We start from the raw sequence: 16,271 nt of genomic DNA, 5'->3' as shown, positions 1-16,271 counted from the left end.
TGGGATGTGGGTTTACTAGTCAACACCAACAATTGCTCCATGTGGTGTTCAGACAGGCCAGCTCACATACTGTTTAATTGAGTCTGATACTTCCCAGTAAATGAGGGATGATGTTGGGCTGGTGAGATCATTTCTGACTACACCTCTCTTGCAGAATACACGTTTGACATTAACTGTTGAGCAACGTTTCAAGTATAAATATTCAGGCTAACCTCAGGAGTCCACTGCTGCAACTTATTGTTGCACTAAAACATCTAGATTCAGGCATGGGGGCATTTTGCTTGAGGTGGCTGTTGTTGGTGTGGCAATGCTTTGTAATCCCAGTATGGGGGCTGGATTTTTACAAAGCGGCGGTCTGTGAACACCCGACAGTGCTAGAGCTAAACTCAATGATCCCTTCCACACGTGAGGGGGCACTGAGGCTTATGCAGAAAAACCTGGACAAATACCAAGAGCAAGTTCATGAAGCAAGCAAACAGGTAAAGCAACTTTCTCAAGTTTGATCTGCCTGTTTAGTACAAAGCATTTGTGGCTGCATTAAAAACAGATTAGATTAGGAAGTTTGTAGAAGTTTGTAGCAGAATGTTCCCACAGGAACAAGAGCATTTTAGGGTGGGTGGGTGTGCGATGTTCTCCATTGTGCACCTGCATAAGTATTCATGTAGTTAAGGCCCTTGATGCAGCAATTGACTGCAATTTTTCAGAGCCCAAGCAATCTTCAGGACACTGCACAGGCACAACGGGCAGGCGGGTTGGAGATATTTGTATAAACCTCATCCACGAGTTGGATAAGAGGAGTGAGTGTGGTTGTGAATGTTATCTGTCAGATATTTAATTGTGAAAGTTACTGATACTTGCCTGTGTGAGCAGGAATACTTCGAAACTCATACCAGCTGCTTGGACAGGAGTAACAGCCTTCAGGTCAAGTCTCTAAGGATCATTTTTGGGGCCTCCAGGTTTCAGGAAGCCTTCCCTTAGCCTGGGAATGGGAGTAGTGCTCTCCACTGGAGGCAACTCCTCTGAGGGGGAAGGGAGGGCCAGAAGGGGGAGGAGGCTAGGAGTCCACATTCAGCCTCCAGGGGAGCCACCTTTGGGAGGACAGGCACAGGCACAATGGGCACAAGGCCAACAGGAAGTCCAAGATGGAAGCGGCTGCAGAAGACGCCACTATCCTGCTGCCAGGGTATACAAGGCAGCAAAGCAGCTACATCAATATGTCTGAGGTGCAGTGCCAAAGAAGGCTCCGTCTCTCAGGGGAGACAGTGGCATCCATCTGTCAGATGGTAGGCATTGAGATCTGCGCCGACTGTGTGGGTGGGCACCCCATGCCAGTGGCGCTAAAGGTCACTGCTGCCCTCAACTTCTATGCCTCCGACTCTTTCCAGGGGTCAGTGGGTGATCTTTGCAGAGTCTCCTAGTCAGCTGTCCACACTTGTGTCAAGCTGGTGTCAGACGCCCTGTTCAGGCGTGCATTGACTTTCATTCACTACGGCTGAGACGAGGCCAGCCAAACACAGCGAGGCAGAGGCTTCGTGGCCATTGCTGGCTTCCCCTGCGTCCAGGGTGCAATTGACTGTAGACATGTGGCCATCAAGGTGCCAGCAGGTGAGCCCGGTGCCTTTGTGAACAGGAAGGGCTTCCACTCCATGAACGTGCAGATAGTGTGTGATCACAGGATGCTGATTCTACAAGTCTGTGCAAGGTACCCAGGCAACTCCCACAATGCCTACATCCTCAAACACTCCCAGGTACCATGGCTCTTCAGTCCTCTAGCCTGGCTGGATGGATGGCTGCTGGGTGACGAGGGCTATCCCCTCAGAAGGTGGCTCATGACGCCTCTCCGCCATCCAAGAACAGAAGCTGAGCAGCGGTACAATAGGAGCCACGCCTCCACAAGGGCTGTGGTGGAGAGAACCGTCGGTCTTTTCAGGATGCGCTTCCGATGCCTGGACCATTCAGGGGGCGCACTCCAATACCCCCCCAGATTGTGCGTCACTGATTGTGGTTACATGCTGTGCTCTCCACGATCTGGTGCTGGAAAGAGGCGACGCATTGGAGGAAGAAGACGTAGACGCAGTTGCTCCGGATGCAAACGATGAGTCCTGTAGTGAGTCCGAGGATGAGCACGCACAGGGAAATGCTGAGGGGGTAGGCACTGACCCGGGCATATTCCAGAGAGGCAGGGACTCCCAGGAGGTTTTAATCCAAAGAATCTTCAGCTTGCCCACCACAGATGGACCTCTAACACATGCCAGGGCTCAGGTTCCATACTCGATACCTGAGTGCTAAATTTGCCTGGATTGTAACATGAACTAAGGCCCTTGTCAATAAAGCTCAATGTCAAACAACTCACTCATAACATCATGGGTTCCCATCCACCTGCAGAAGTAAGGAATCACCCTGAGGCATGGTTACATAGCAAAATTTAAGGAGATGACAAAAGTAACTTCAGAAACTAAAAAAAAGTGTTGCACATCACAACAAGTCTTAAATGAACTAATATGGGGCAATATAAAAGCACCAGTGAGAAACCCGTGGTGCGCCTAATGTGCCTTAAATTTACAATTACGGGTGCTACGTCTAGGTGCTGTCGCCTCGCTGGTACTGGCATCTGATACAGCCTGCTCACTGTGCTGTCCTGTTGGCCTCGATGACCTTGGCAGCCATCCTCTGGTCTGTGGAGCCTTTGAGGGCCCCGCCTGGGAGGGAGCTGCCAGTTCCACAGCTGGCATCTCCCCAGTCGCTGCAGCCTCATCGGATGTCACGGTCACTGGCAGAGGGGCAGAGAAGCTGCTACCCTCATCCGGAGCACCCTGAGAGGAGCCCACAGAGATGACAGGCAGCTGCTGCACCAACGTGAGGTCACTTTGGACCTCCCTGCTCACCGTAGAAGGATGGGCACTGAACTGGGATACTTGGTGCCCAAACCATCTCTCACATGGGCAATGACCAGCTGAGGTTAATGCCGCTGTGAAGGCTTACAGGTCTGAGCGCAACCCCAAGAGGCCCTGATTGTTCTTCTGGAGGAACCTTCCCACGAGATTTGCCACTCTGTCCATGGAGGAAGCATGGCACTCAGCCATGAGGCTCATTGCATCGGTGATACTTCGTATGGACTCCTCCAGCATTTCCTTATGTATCTGCCAGATCCTCCCGCATACCCTGCTGGACTTCCAGCATTTGCTGCCTCACAGACGACTCCAAAGACACATCATCAGCCACCGACCTAGCATGTGCCTGGCCCCCAGCAGTCCACTGACTGCTGGCGCCCTGGGCACTCTCTATCTCTGCCCGCAACTCAAGCGAGTGTGAAGTGCCCTCACCACTGTGCCCCGGGACACTAGCCGAAGATCTAATTCCCACCGAGGTGCTAGTATCTGCACTGGTGCCTGCCTGGCAGAGATGATGTGATGCTGGTGAGCTGTAATGAGTTCAGGAGCTGAGTGGCCCTTGTGGAACCCAAACTGGGTGTCAGTGAGCATATTATTGCTAAGCAAGTGCCGCTTGATAGCATTGTTGATGACCCCTTCCATTTCTTTACTGATGATGGGGAGTAGACTCATGGGGCAGTAATTGGCTGGGTTGAATTTGTCCTGCTTTTTGTGTACAGGACATACCTGGGCAATTTTCCACATTGCTAGGTAGACACTAGTGTTTTAGCTGTACTGGAACAGATTCGCTAGGGGCACGCCAAGTTCTGGAGCACAACTCTTCAGCATTATTGCTGGAATATTGTCAGGGCCCATAGCCTTTGCAGTATCCAGTGCCTCCAGCCATTTCTTGATATCACGTGGCGTGAATCGAATTGGCTGAAGACTGGCATCTATGATGCTGGGGACCTCCAGAGGAGACCGAGATGGATTATCCACTCGGCACTTCTGGCTGAAGTTTATAGCAAATGCTTCAGCCTTATCTTTTGCACTGATATGCTGGGCTCCTCTGTCATTGAGGATGGGGATATTTGTGGAGCCTCCTCCTCCAGTGAGTTGTTTAATTGTCCACTGCCATTCATGACTGCATGTGGCAGGATTCCAGAGCTTAGATCTGATCCTTTAGTTGTGGGATTTCTTAGCTCTGTCTATCACTTGCTGCTTATGCAGTTTGGCACACAAGTAGTTCTGTATTATAGCTTCACCAGGTTGACACCTCATTTTTAGGCATGTCTGGTGCTGCTCCAGGCATGTCCTCCTGCACTCTTCATTGAACCAGATTTGATGCGCTGGCTTGATGGCAATGATAGGGTGGGGGATATGCTGGGCCATGAGGTTACAGATTGTGTTTGAATACAATTCTGCTGCTGCTGATGGCCCACAGCGCCTCATGGATGCCCAGTCTTGAGTTGCTAGATTTGTTCAAAATCTATCCCATTTAGCACGGTAGTAGTGCCACACAACACAATGGAGAGTATCCTCAATGTGAAAGCAGGACTTTGTCTCCACAATGACTGTGCAGTGGTCACTCCTACCTATACTATCATAGACAGATGCATCTGCAGCAGGTGGGTTGATGAAGATGAGGGAGTTGCCCTGGGAGCCCTGGATATGTTTTTCCCTCTTGTTGGTTCCCTCACTACCTGACGCAGACCCCATCTAGCAGCTATGTCATTTAGGAATCGGCCAGCACCACCAGCTCGGTCAGTGCTGGTGCTACCGAGCTACTCTTGGTGATGGACATTGAAGTCCCCCACTCAGAGTACATCTGCACCCTTGCCACCCTCAGTGCTTCCTCCAAGTGGTGTTCAGCATGGAGGAGCCCTAGTTCATCAGCTGAGGGAGGGCAGTACATGGTAATCAGCAGGAGGTTTCCTTGTCCTTGTTTGATCTGATGCCATGAGACTTCATGGGGTCTGGAGTCAATGTTGAGGACTCCCAGGGCAACTCCCTCCCAGCTGTGTACCATTGTGCCACCACCTCTGCTGGGTCTGACCTGCCGGTGTGATAGGACATACCCAGGGATGGTGATGGTGGTGTCTGGGACATTATCTGTAAAGTATGATTCCGTGAGGATGACTATGTCAGACTTTTGCTTGACTAGTCTGTGAGACAGCTCTCCCAATTTTGGTCCCAGATGTTAGTAAGGGGGGCTTTGCAGGATCGACAGGGCTGAGATTGCTGTTGTCATTTCCGGTGCCGTGTGGTCCGCCCGGTTTCATTCCTTTTTTGTGACTTTGTAGTGGTTTTTTACAACTGAGTGGCTTGCTAGGCCATTTCAGAGGGATGTCAGAGTCAGCTGTGGGTCTGGAATCATGTGTAGGCCAGGCCAGGTAAGGATGACAGATTTCCTTTCCCTCAAGGGTATTAGTGAACCAGCTGGGTTTTTACAACAATTGACAATGGTTCCATGGTCATGGTTAGACTTTTAATTCCAGATTTTTATTGAATTCAAATTCCACCATCTGCCATGGCTAGATTCAAACCCAGGTCCCCAGGACATTACCCTGGATCTCTGGATAACTAATCCAGCGACAATACTACTACGCTATCACCTCCCCTAATGACCTACTGATTCCAGATGCCTCCTGTCAATGTTAATGTGCACTCTGCTTCCCAGTACTTTGACTCCAGCCCCCAGGACTAAATGCCTCAGTTTGCTGACCACACCCTACACACCATTCTATGCACGACCTTCACTGCCAGAGAGGCCTTCACTCACCCAAGACGGGGACCAAGACATGCATGCCACGCAGACCCCTCTAACCTGGCTGCACAGGCTAGGCCATTCTATTATAACTGCCCCCAACTGTGTAGCCTCAGCCCCAGGACAATCTGCTCTCTCTCCCCCGCAATGGTGTGGCCTCAGCCCCAAGACAATCTTTGATTCCTCCTCCTAAGACAGTCTTATAACTCTTGCCTCAAGATAGTCTTTCATTACTCCACTCTGTTCCTTTAACGCCAACCCCAGTCATGCCTCTGTCTCCCGCCTTCCCTCCCGGGTTCTATTAGCCAAGCCCAGCTGTCATGACTCTGGCTTCCCCCCTTCTCTCTGGTGTTGGTGCCTCATGGGCACCAGCCTTGGCGCAGAATCAAAGAATCTTCGAAATATTGCAGCACCGCTGTTAAAGGTAGGTGAAGGCAGCATCTATATACCTTGAAGTCATTGATGAAGTGAGGCTCGCCAGGTGCACACCACTTATATACAGTTGTGAAACAGACTGTTCTAATTATCCGCTGGTGGCATACTTAATTTGGATGGGCATGTGATTCCGGCACATTCGCCTCTTAATGAGCATTCATGAGATGCAAACGTGGCTCTGGCATAGAGCAGTGGGAAAGTTGACCTGCCTGTAACCTGCTATCAAAGTTGGGAGAACAAAATTCCAAACTGATTTCTTGATAGCCTCTACAAACTCTCCATATTTTCTGCCCCTGCCTGCCACAATTCCCACCACTGGAGGGAATGGAAAATTCCAGCCTTAGTACAGCACAGTTTCAGTGATGTTGGTTATATTAGTTGTTAGTTTGATATGGGGATGGGCTTTGCAAGCACAGTATAACGTCAGCATTATCCTGCCAATAAGTATTGGATTGTATTTGCACATTAGCACTATCCTGCAGTACGTACTGTAACAGCACTCTCCTGACAAACTGATTGTTACAGTTGTATGAATGATAATTTAGGACTTTGTTTATAATTGTCATCATGCTAATGTATCAAATTATTCTTTTTATCTATACTGCAGGGAGTTAAGATAATTGTATTTCCAGAGAATGGTATCCATGGCTTTCACGCCAACAGAAGTGCTCTTTTTCCATATTTGGAACCTATTCCAGATGCTAATGTTGTTCAGTGGAATCCCTGTCTGCAGCCAACAGACTATAATGATACAGAGGTAGGAGCTATACGAAGTTTGCTCTTAATTTAAGTATCTTGTTATATCTTAAGAATCCTTATAGCATTTTTGGAACTATTAATTATAATCATTTAGGCAATACTGATGCCAGTTTACCCAAGGCACTTTGCAAACATTCAACATCTCTTGATTGGAATACTGAATTGGTATCAGTTAGTAAATTTCTTTAAATTTTATGGCATGTTCCCTATAGGACTGTGTTTGTGTATAAACTACTACCATTTGGATTTTAGAAATGGTTTTGGTTTTGATGGGCTGATATTGCTAAATCATGCTCCCGATATGGACGCTTGCCCACTGGGAGTGTATATTGGGAATTGAGTGGCACTCCCTCTCTAGAATAAAGGGTTAGCATATGGGATATACTGATTTGTGATCTAGATGATGATGTACAGTTGCCAATCAGTCATGTTTTAACACAGGAGAGAGAGGTTGGAATCATGCCTAGGAGCTATGTGCCTACTCTGTAACCTGTTTAGATTTGGTGCTAAAATAATAATACTAATAAAAGTATTAAGCAGATTCCAGTGTATGTCTACAGTCTGTCTAAGCACCAAGTCCAACACCTAGATTCCAACACAGAAGGACTCAAACTCAGAACATCCTCAACAATTTTCCATCCATTCCTTTTAATGGACAGAAATCCATGACAGAAATTTCAATATACACACACAGCATGTGAGGCTTTACACTGAGTGAAGTTTTGCAAAAGTACACCTAATATTTCAATTATTAATAGAATAGCAAGATGTTCCTTGGGCTCTGGCCTTTCTGCCAAATAGGTGAATGGTTAACTACTAAAAAACTAACCTTTCCTTTCTCTTTCCCATGTGGACTAACTATTGTGTTCCTCTTCATCTTTATCCTACTTTCCTCAGGGATCCATCTTAAATTTGCTACATAGTTCCCTAAACATATGGGAATGATTCACCATGTTGAGTTAAGTCAACCACTATAAACATACTTGTAAGAGATTAGATATTTTTCCAGAGAGGAGCATAAAGTGGTTCCTTGTCCTTTAATTCTGTTGAAATAAAATGTACATTCATCACAAAATGTGGTAATGTTTCCATATCTGTTTTATTGTAGGTCCTTTATCAACTGAGCTGTATGGCAAGAAATGGCAATATGTATTTGGTAGCAAACATGGGGGAAAGACAAACCTGTGAGCTTAGTGACCCTCAGTGTCCAGCAGATGGAAGATATCAATTTAACACAAATGTGGTTTTTGATGCTGAAGGCACTCTCATAGCCAAATACCAGAAATGGAACCTTTTTATGCTAGAGGTTGCTTATGACACACCTAAGACAGTGCAACATGTCATCTTCAATACACCTTTTGCTGGAAGATTTGGCGTCTTTACTTGCTTTGATATATTGTTCTATGAGCCAGCAGTTAGTTTAATTGAGCATTATGGTGTAAAACAAATTGTATTTCCCACAGCCTGGATGAACGTGCTGCCTCTCTTATCTGCAATAGAGTTTCATCAAGCATTTGCCGCTGCATTCGGTATCAACCTTCTTGTAGCCAATCAGCATCATCCTGAATACAACATGACAGGAAGTGGCATCTACACTCCTTTAGATTTCCCCTATTACTACAACACAAAGAGCAGTGTAGGAAAACTTCTGGTTGCCAAGGTCCCTATAATTACATCCATCAAAGATCACAGCCCAGAACAGTCTAAGTCTCAGAGGACATCAACTTATCTTCAGAGGAACAGACATATTGAACCTTCTGTCCTTCAGCAACAGAAGGGGGGAGTAAAGCCAGAAAATATTGAGCCATTGAAACATCCTACACTGTCCCACCTGGATAGTCCTGGAGATATCTTTCATGCTTTGATGATTTTTGATAATTATACATTTATCTCTTTGAAAGGCAAGGAAGGTAACCTGCAAGTCTGTTCCAACAGCCTTTGTTGCCATGTAGCCTACAAATGTGGCAACATACCCAGTGATCTGTATGCTTTAGGAGCCTTTGATGGGCGTCACACTGTAGATGGTATCTACTACCTGCAAGTCTGTGCCTTGGTGAAGTGTGCAGGCTCTAGATATGACACCTGTGGACAAAGTGTTACAACTGCCTCCGATATCATAGACTTTAAGTTGTGGGGGAATTTCAGCACACGCTATATTTATCCAGAAATACTGGCTAGTGAGATGAAAATTCATCGTGCAGATACCATGGGGTGGGATAACAATGATTTTTATATGACTAAGAAGGGGATGTCAGCAGGTCTTGTGACTGCAGCATTCTATGGAAGATGGTACGAGAAAGATTAGCTTTATGCGATGCAGGTTGTTTCAAATGTGTGATATGAATTAAATATAATAGCATCTTTGCAAATAATTTGCAGATATTTTATAATTATAATGCCCTCACATTCTTTGTTGGATCCTGAGTTTTAGGCAGTTCCTTCCATCAGGAAAAGGGATGTCAGAAATAACACACTGATGATACTTTTTCTCCCAAAAGGTTCCACTTGAAGAAGACAATAACCCTTTGTCACAATAATCACCTGAATTGTCACTGAGCCTATTTCAGATGGCAGCACTACCATGGAACTTGTTTCTGGGTCTCGGTGCAATAGCTCGAGTGAAAGTCTTTAGACTTTGTTGACTTCTCAATTAACCACTGTCCATGTGGAAGATTCCCAATGCAGTCAGACAGTGGCAACAATTTTAGGCTCCATAGTGACAAAAGTTTCTGCTCTATGGGTGCTACATTGATATCAAAATTTTGTCTGTGCTGCACATACACACCTTCTGTATGACCCTTGCCAGATGCCATTTGATGTCATTTGGCAGAACCACAATGGATTCCTCATTTTTGTTTTTAAACAAGTGACAATGATTTCCAAGTCTACATACATACTGATACTGCAGCAAGAAATCTAGCAGTTTTTAAGAATTTAAGAACTAATTTGCAGAAATTAAAGGTCACAACAAGGTGACGATTTTAACTTTGCCTTTCAAAGACTCTGTCTAACCTATTCAAGGCCATTATTATCCTCCAAGGCAAAGTGCTTGAGAAGGGGCAATATGGATATTATCTCTAAATTACCTACAAACACTTCTGTCCCTGATGTTAAAAAACACATGCAAAACCATGAAGCCATGCATCATTGGTTCTGAGATTTGAATTGACAAAATAAAGTGATATGAGTTGCTTTTTCACATATTCAAAGGGAAAATTTACTTGAAGTTTAAGGGATAACCAAATTTTAATTAAAGAAACTAAAAAAGATGAAAAGCGGTCTTGATAGTTCCTGAATAGCAATAAATAATTGGCCGGATCTTCCACAGAGCAACAATCATCATTGGATTGCCGCTCCATGCAAACTTTTCCATATCCCGACACTGCTTTGCATTTCTTGCCCAGTTTTCCAAGCCATGTTGATTAAAAGACCCACCTCGGTTTCTCCAGACCAGAGCACAGCGTCCATTGAAGAGATCCGTCGCAAGGCTGTAGCGTCAGGGGGGGTGACAGGATGATACTCCCTTTTTACGGCACTATCTTTTGTTAGTTTAAAGATCCAGCATGAATGTCAGTGAATGGGTGATTGGATGAATGGGTGAATGAGTGGATGAATGAGTGAATGGGTAATAGAAGGGGAAGGTGATGAGTTGTGAGGGGTGAGGGCTGGAGGGCCTAAATTGTAACAAAACAACAGGAATAAAGTCCCAGAAAACCGAGACGGGCCTTTTAATCAGCAAGGCTTGGCACTCAACTGCCCCTTTGGAAGCATCTGATCTGTTTCTGGAATGGCTGGACTGACTCTACCCTGCAGCCAACCCTCTGAGTGAAAATTTGATCTGATGGGTCACGGCCTACTGAGATGGGTCTGCCAAGTCGGGAAATTTCCTGACTCAATTACTCATCTCGATAGCGAAAATCCGGCCCCAAAACTATATACTGTACTAGGTGTAGTCTCATCAATGTCATGTACAGTTGTAACATGACTCCCCTACTTTTATACTCCATCCTTTTGCAATAAAGGCTAACATTCCACATGCCTTCTTATTACTTGCTATACTTGCATGCTAAGTTGTGATTCTTGCACAACGTCACCCTGGTCCCTTTGTATCTCAGCATTCTGCTGTCTCTCTTCATTTAAATAATATTCTGCTTTTATATTCTTCCTGATAAAGTGGACAAGTTCACATTTTCCTACATTATTCATTGTAGTGATTATAGGCAAAATCTTTCCTACTGCATTTAGGGGTCATGTGATTGTCCTGACGAATCAGCCCTAAGCACGGATAATCTTGGGATGGAGCTTTTTTAGTTGTGGACTTGGTTCAAGCATGTAACTTCTACAAGAGCTCTGTAAATAAAGTTAACTATTTCAAGTAAGAAACCTGTCAGTACATCAAGTTTATTACAATTGGCGATGAGGATAAATTGCTCCAACGCTGCACCTTGCCTCATGAATGTGAATATATTAATTCTTAAGGGGAGAAAGAAAAGTATACTCACCAGTCAAGCCACCCTTCAGCAGAATCAACCCTTTTGATCCATCCATGGAAAAGTGGAGCCAGTAATTAGAGTGCCTAGATTTTGATTTCATGATAAATTAAATAACAGTGGGGAAGAAGCAGAAATCAATTATTTTAAGTGTCTGCAGGAGCAAGGCATATAACCTTATCCCTAGTCTGACAGCCCTGAATACACCCAATTCTAAATCTTGAAACGAGATGGTAGACCTCATGTAAACACATTTTCAGCCACAGCCATTAGTAATTGTGCAGAGATTTAAGTTCAACTGTAGAGTTAGGGCCCCAGATGAGTCAATCGCACCTTATATCACGAAGTTGAAACAGTTGACTGAGCACTGCAAATTCGGAGAACCACTCAATGACATGTTGCAGGGTCGTTTGGTTTGTGGCGTACATGACGACACCATTCAGCGCCATTTACTTACACAACTTATTATTGATTTGGAGCAAGCCATGGAAATAGCACTAGCAATGGAGAGTGCTGAGAGGGTCTTGCAGACTTTGCAGAGTGTGCAACATGGAGCCATTCTTCAGTTGGGATGGGAACCTAACACTAGGCATGGCGCAAAAACCAGAGAGACAGCTGCAAAGCACGAGACAGTCTCTACTGCTTGAAAATTGAAGAGGCATACTGGAAACATTTCACAAACAATTCAGAAATTGATCTGTTACGATTTGGGGCTGACCATGTACCGGAAACCTGCAGATTTAGGAAGGCAGAATGCCACTACTGCCACAAAAAAGGGCATGTAATAAAGCAATGCAGGGCGAAATCGAGACAGCCAATCAGACAGCAGGCCAAGATGATTGAAGTTCACAATATAACTGAACCAGAAGTTGCTGATACTGATATCTATTCCCTATACAATGTCAAAGCAGTAAAAACTGAACCATTCACCATCATCCTTCGAATGAATGGTAAGCCTTTAGTCATGGAGGTGGACAAGGGAGCATTGACCACAGTGGTGGGAGGACACACATTTAAATACCTAAATGAAGGTACCCAGCCACTGAATCTGGAGCAAGCGATGGCTCAGCTGAAGACATATATTTGATAGTCAATGCAGGTAAAGGGCATTGCCACAGTACCTGTATCCTATAGGCAACAGGCAGCCCAGATTCCAGTGATCACTGTAACAGCTAAAGGACCTAGTCTTCGGGGCCAAAGAAATTAAGCTTAACCGGTCAGAAATATTTCAAGTCAGGACAGGAGGAATTCCTGAGCTGTTAAAGAAGTATGACAACATATTTTGTGACGAACTGGGAAAGATAAAAGGCCTACAAGCAAAAATATATGTAGATTTGGAGGCAACACTCAGTTTCTTTAAGGTCAGTTCTGTGCCTTATGCCCTAAAGGAGAAGGTGGATGCAGAATTGTGCTGCTTAGAGAAGTTAGGCATCATCCAGCTAGTCCAAATTTCAGAATGGGTAGCGCCCATAGTCCCTGTGATGAAAGCAGATTAAACTAATCGCATTTGCAGAGACTATAAATTAACTGTGAACAAGGCTGCTAAATTAGATAAATATCCTCTCCCAAGGTTTAAAGATTTGTATGTTAAGCTGGCTGGAGGAAAATCCTACCCAAACTGGACATGAGCCATGCATACTAACAGCTAGAGCTGGATAGCACACCTAGAGGAAATATAACATTCAACACGTACGAGGGCCTGTACCAATACACACGCCTACCCTTTGGTGTATCATCTGCCTGTGCAAACTTCCAAAGGACCATGGAAAGACCATTACAATGACTTCCCTGAGTAGTAGTGTACCTGGATGACATCCTGATCACAGGATCAAAGGAAGCCAAACATTTGGCCAACCTAAAAGAGGTTCTAAGAAGATTTTTGGAAGCTGGTGTATGTTGAAGAAAGAGAAGTGTACTTTCCAAGTGAATGAAGTTACTTATTTAGGTCATTGAGTGGATGCCCAAGGGTTGCATCCAGTGGAGGAGAAAGTCAGGGCAGTCAAGGAAGTGCCCTGTCCTACCAACATCACTGAACTCAAATCTTTTTTGGGCATGATAAATTAATATAGTCGCTTCTTGCCAAACTTGTCAACAGTGTTAGCACCTTTATGCTTATTATTGGAAAAGAACCATAGATGGTCATGGAAGGCGCAACAAGAAGAAGCGTTCAGAAAAGTCAAGAAGCTATTACACTCATCGTGTCTACTAGTACATCATGACCAATCAAAAGAATTAATATTAATCTGTGACGCATCTCCCTACGGTGTGGGAGCATTGTTGTCACACAGGATGGAAGATGGTTCTGACAGGCCAATAGGCTCCATCTCCAGAACCCTCTCTACAGTCGAGAAGGGTTACTCACAACTTGAAAAAGAAGATTTATCCATAATATTTGGAGTCAAGAAATTCCATCAGTATCTGCATGGTTGACGTTTCACCAGTATCGGACTATAAGCCACTAATGGGTTTATTCAGTGAAGGTTAAGCAATTCCACCAGTAGCCTCAGCCAGAATTAAATGGTGGGCTTTGATTTTGTTAGCGTATGAGTACACCTTTATGCACCATTTGGGTATGCATATTGCAAATGCAGACACATTCACTTGTCTTCCATTACCAGGTAGCATTCTACATGCTCCAGTGCCAAAAGAAGTTGTGCTTGTGTTGAATTTCTTGGACTCTTTGTCAGTCCGTGTGAAACAAATTAAGAGTTGGACAAGCCGGGATCCAATTTTATCAGAAGTCCGAGACCAGGTATTGCAAGGATGGTCGAATGCGCCAGTCTCTAGAGAGACAAAACCATTCCATGCCCATAAAACTGAGTTGAATTGTCAAGATGAAACCTTGTGGGGAGCAAGAGTCGTTGTTCCTTCGCACAGCAGAGAGCCACTCTTGCCAGAACTTCATGGTGCGCATCCAGGCATTTCGAAGATGAAGCTATGTCTGGTGGCCAGGTATAGACAGTGATATATAAAATTGGTTAAACACTGTCTCCAGTGTCAGCAAGAGCAGAAGTTGCCTGTTTCAGCCCTACTGCATCCATGGGGAGCTCTACTGCTTCTGGGGGAAAGGCCTGGTCGACCCTGGGTTAGACTACATATAGATTATGTAGGTCCATTTTTAGGTTTTTTATCAATGTTTTTATTGATCATTGATGAGCATTCTATGTGGATGGATGTGTATGAAGTTAGATCACCGACATCGTGTGCAACTTTTGAAAAGCTGCGCCAATGTTTTAGTGTACATGGCCTACCAGAAGTCATTGTTTCAAATAATGGTACTGCCTTCACTAGTACCGAATTCCTGAGATTCATTAATTTAAATGGAATTAAACATATTAAAACAGCACCATATCATCCCTCTTCCAATGGGTTAGCAGAAAGAGCAATGCAAATTTTCAAATCAGGAATGAAGAAGTTATCCAAAAGAATGTTAGAAATTCGAATTTCATATTTTCTTCTCAATTATCATACAACTCCTCATGCAACTATGGTTTCAACACTGTCTGAATTACTGATGAAATGCCACCGTCGTACAAGGTCAAGTCTGGGGTTTCCAAACTTAGAGGAGAAGATAGAGAAGAACCAGAGTAGTCAGAAAGTGAATCATGATATTCATAGCAAAGCTCGAAGATTTATTGTGGGAGAAACAGTTTTCATGCAAACCTTTGGAAATTGACCTAATTGGGTTCCTGGTTTATTTGTCTCTGAAACTGGACCTTTGTCACACTAAGTGGAAGTTGAAAACCAGATTGTTCAAAAACATGTGGATTACCTAAGGAGTAGAGGGACATTCCAACAACCAGTTATTCCTGTAATTGATGTCAAACCTTTAAACCCTGAGGTGCCAGATCGACCTAGAATAGATATATTTGATGCCTCTGTTGAATTACCCCATTCTGAACTGTCATTGTCTAAAGATGTCCCTGAAGCTGCAGTTCCAGATCATGTTGATCCAATGGGAGAATCTCAAGTCGTAGGATTACGTCACTCTAACCGAATTATAAAATCACCTCAGAGACTTAATCTATGTATATGAGACCTGTATGTATGTTGTGTATTAAGATATTCTTGTAGATAAGAAATGTGTAAAAATTTAAAGGCGGGGGTGATGTAGTGATCATAGGTAAAACCTGTCCCACTGCTTTTAGGGGTCACATGATTGTACTGACAAATCAGCCCTAAGCACTGGTAATCTTAGGGACAGGGATTTTTAGTTGTGGACTTGGTTCAAGCATGTAGCTTCTACAAGAACTCTGTAAATAAAGTTATATGTTTCAACTAAGAAACCTGTCCAATACAGCAAGTTTATTAAATACACCATCTGTCGAATTTTTGCCCACTTACTTAACCTATCTTTATCCCTTTGCAGACTCTTTGAATCCTCCTCACAATTTGCTTTCTTAACTATCTTTAAGCCATCAGCAAATTTAGCTACAATACTATTGGTTCCTTCATCCAAGTCATTAATATAGATCATAGACAGTTGAGGCCAGAGCACAGATTTCTGTGGCACTCCACTCATTACTGTTTGCCAACATGAAAGTGACCCATTTATCCCAATGGGTTGAATTATACAAGCCTCCCGATTTCCTTCCCCCACCAGCCGAAAGTTCCAGAGTGGGTAGCCGCGAGGGGAACATTGGCTGTTAAGGGCCTCAGTTGGTCCACTGCCAGGCCTAATACCACCCTTACTGTGGGTATAATTGTGATGTGGGCAGGGGAGGCTGGATAGGCAGCGGGCAGGCTGTCTACTCTATTCAGTGAGCATCCTCCGCCTTCAAACTCACCAGCAGTGGAGTATAAAATCCAACTTTCTGTTTCCTGTTAGCCAATCCTCTATCCATGCAAATATATCACACCCAGCACCATGAGCTCTTATCTTGTGTAATAACCTATAATGTGGCACCTTATAAACTGCCTTTTGGAAATCCAAATATACATCTACTGGTT

The 16,271-nt window shown here is 44.4% G+C and overlaps 1 protein-coding gene across 1 annotated transcript; it reads left to right on the top strand.

Moving 5' to 3' along the window:
- Nucleotides 1–225: 225 nt before the first annotated feature.
- LOC121276299 (biotinidase-like) lies at nt 226–11,155 on the top strand. The gene is made up of 3 exons (XM_041184560.1): nt 226–479; nt 6,680–6,829; nt 7,940–11,155. Exons 1-3 carry the CDS (start codon nt 267–269, stop codon nt 9,134–9,136), a joined length of 1,560 nt encoding a protein of 519 aa, XP_041040494.1. The 5' UTR covers nt 226–266; the 3' UTR covers nt 9,137–11,155.
- Nucleotides 11,156–16,271: the final 5,116 nt, after the last annotated feature.

The sequence above is a fragment of the Carcharodon carcharias genome, chromosome 3 (genome assembly GCF_017639515.1).
Source record: "Carcharodon carcharias isolate sCarCar2 chromosome 3, sCarCar2.pri, whole genome shotgun sequence".
NCBI lineage: Eukaryota > Metazoa > Chordata > Chondrichthyes > Lamniformes > Lamnidae > Carcharodon > Carcharodon carcharias.
The sequence above is the reverse complement of the archived record's forward strand: the minus strand, read 5'-3'. Positions and strand labels throughout refer to the sequence as shown.

Excerpts from the sequence above, each read along its gene's own strand:
- LOC121276299 (XM_041184560.1), top strand. The coding sequence starts at position 267 with ATGGGGGCATTTTGCTTGAGGTGGCTGTTGTTGGTGTGGCAATGCTTT. Across the intron at positions 480-6,679 it reads TTCATGAAGCAAGCAAACAG|GGAGTTAAGATAATTGTATT; the intron begins GTAAAGCAACTT and ends TCTATACTGCAG. Across the intron at positions 6,830-7,939 it reads CAGACTATAATGATACAGAG|GTCCTTTATCAACTGAGCTG; the intron begins GTAGGAGCTATA and ends GTTTTATTGTAG.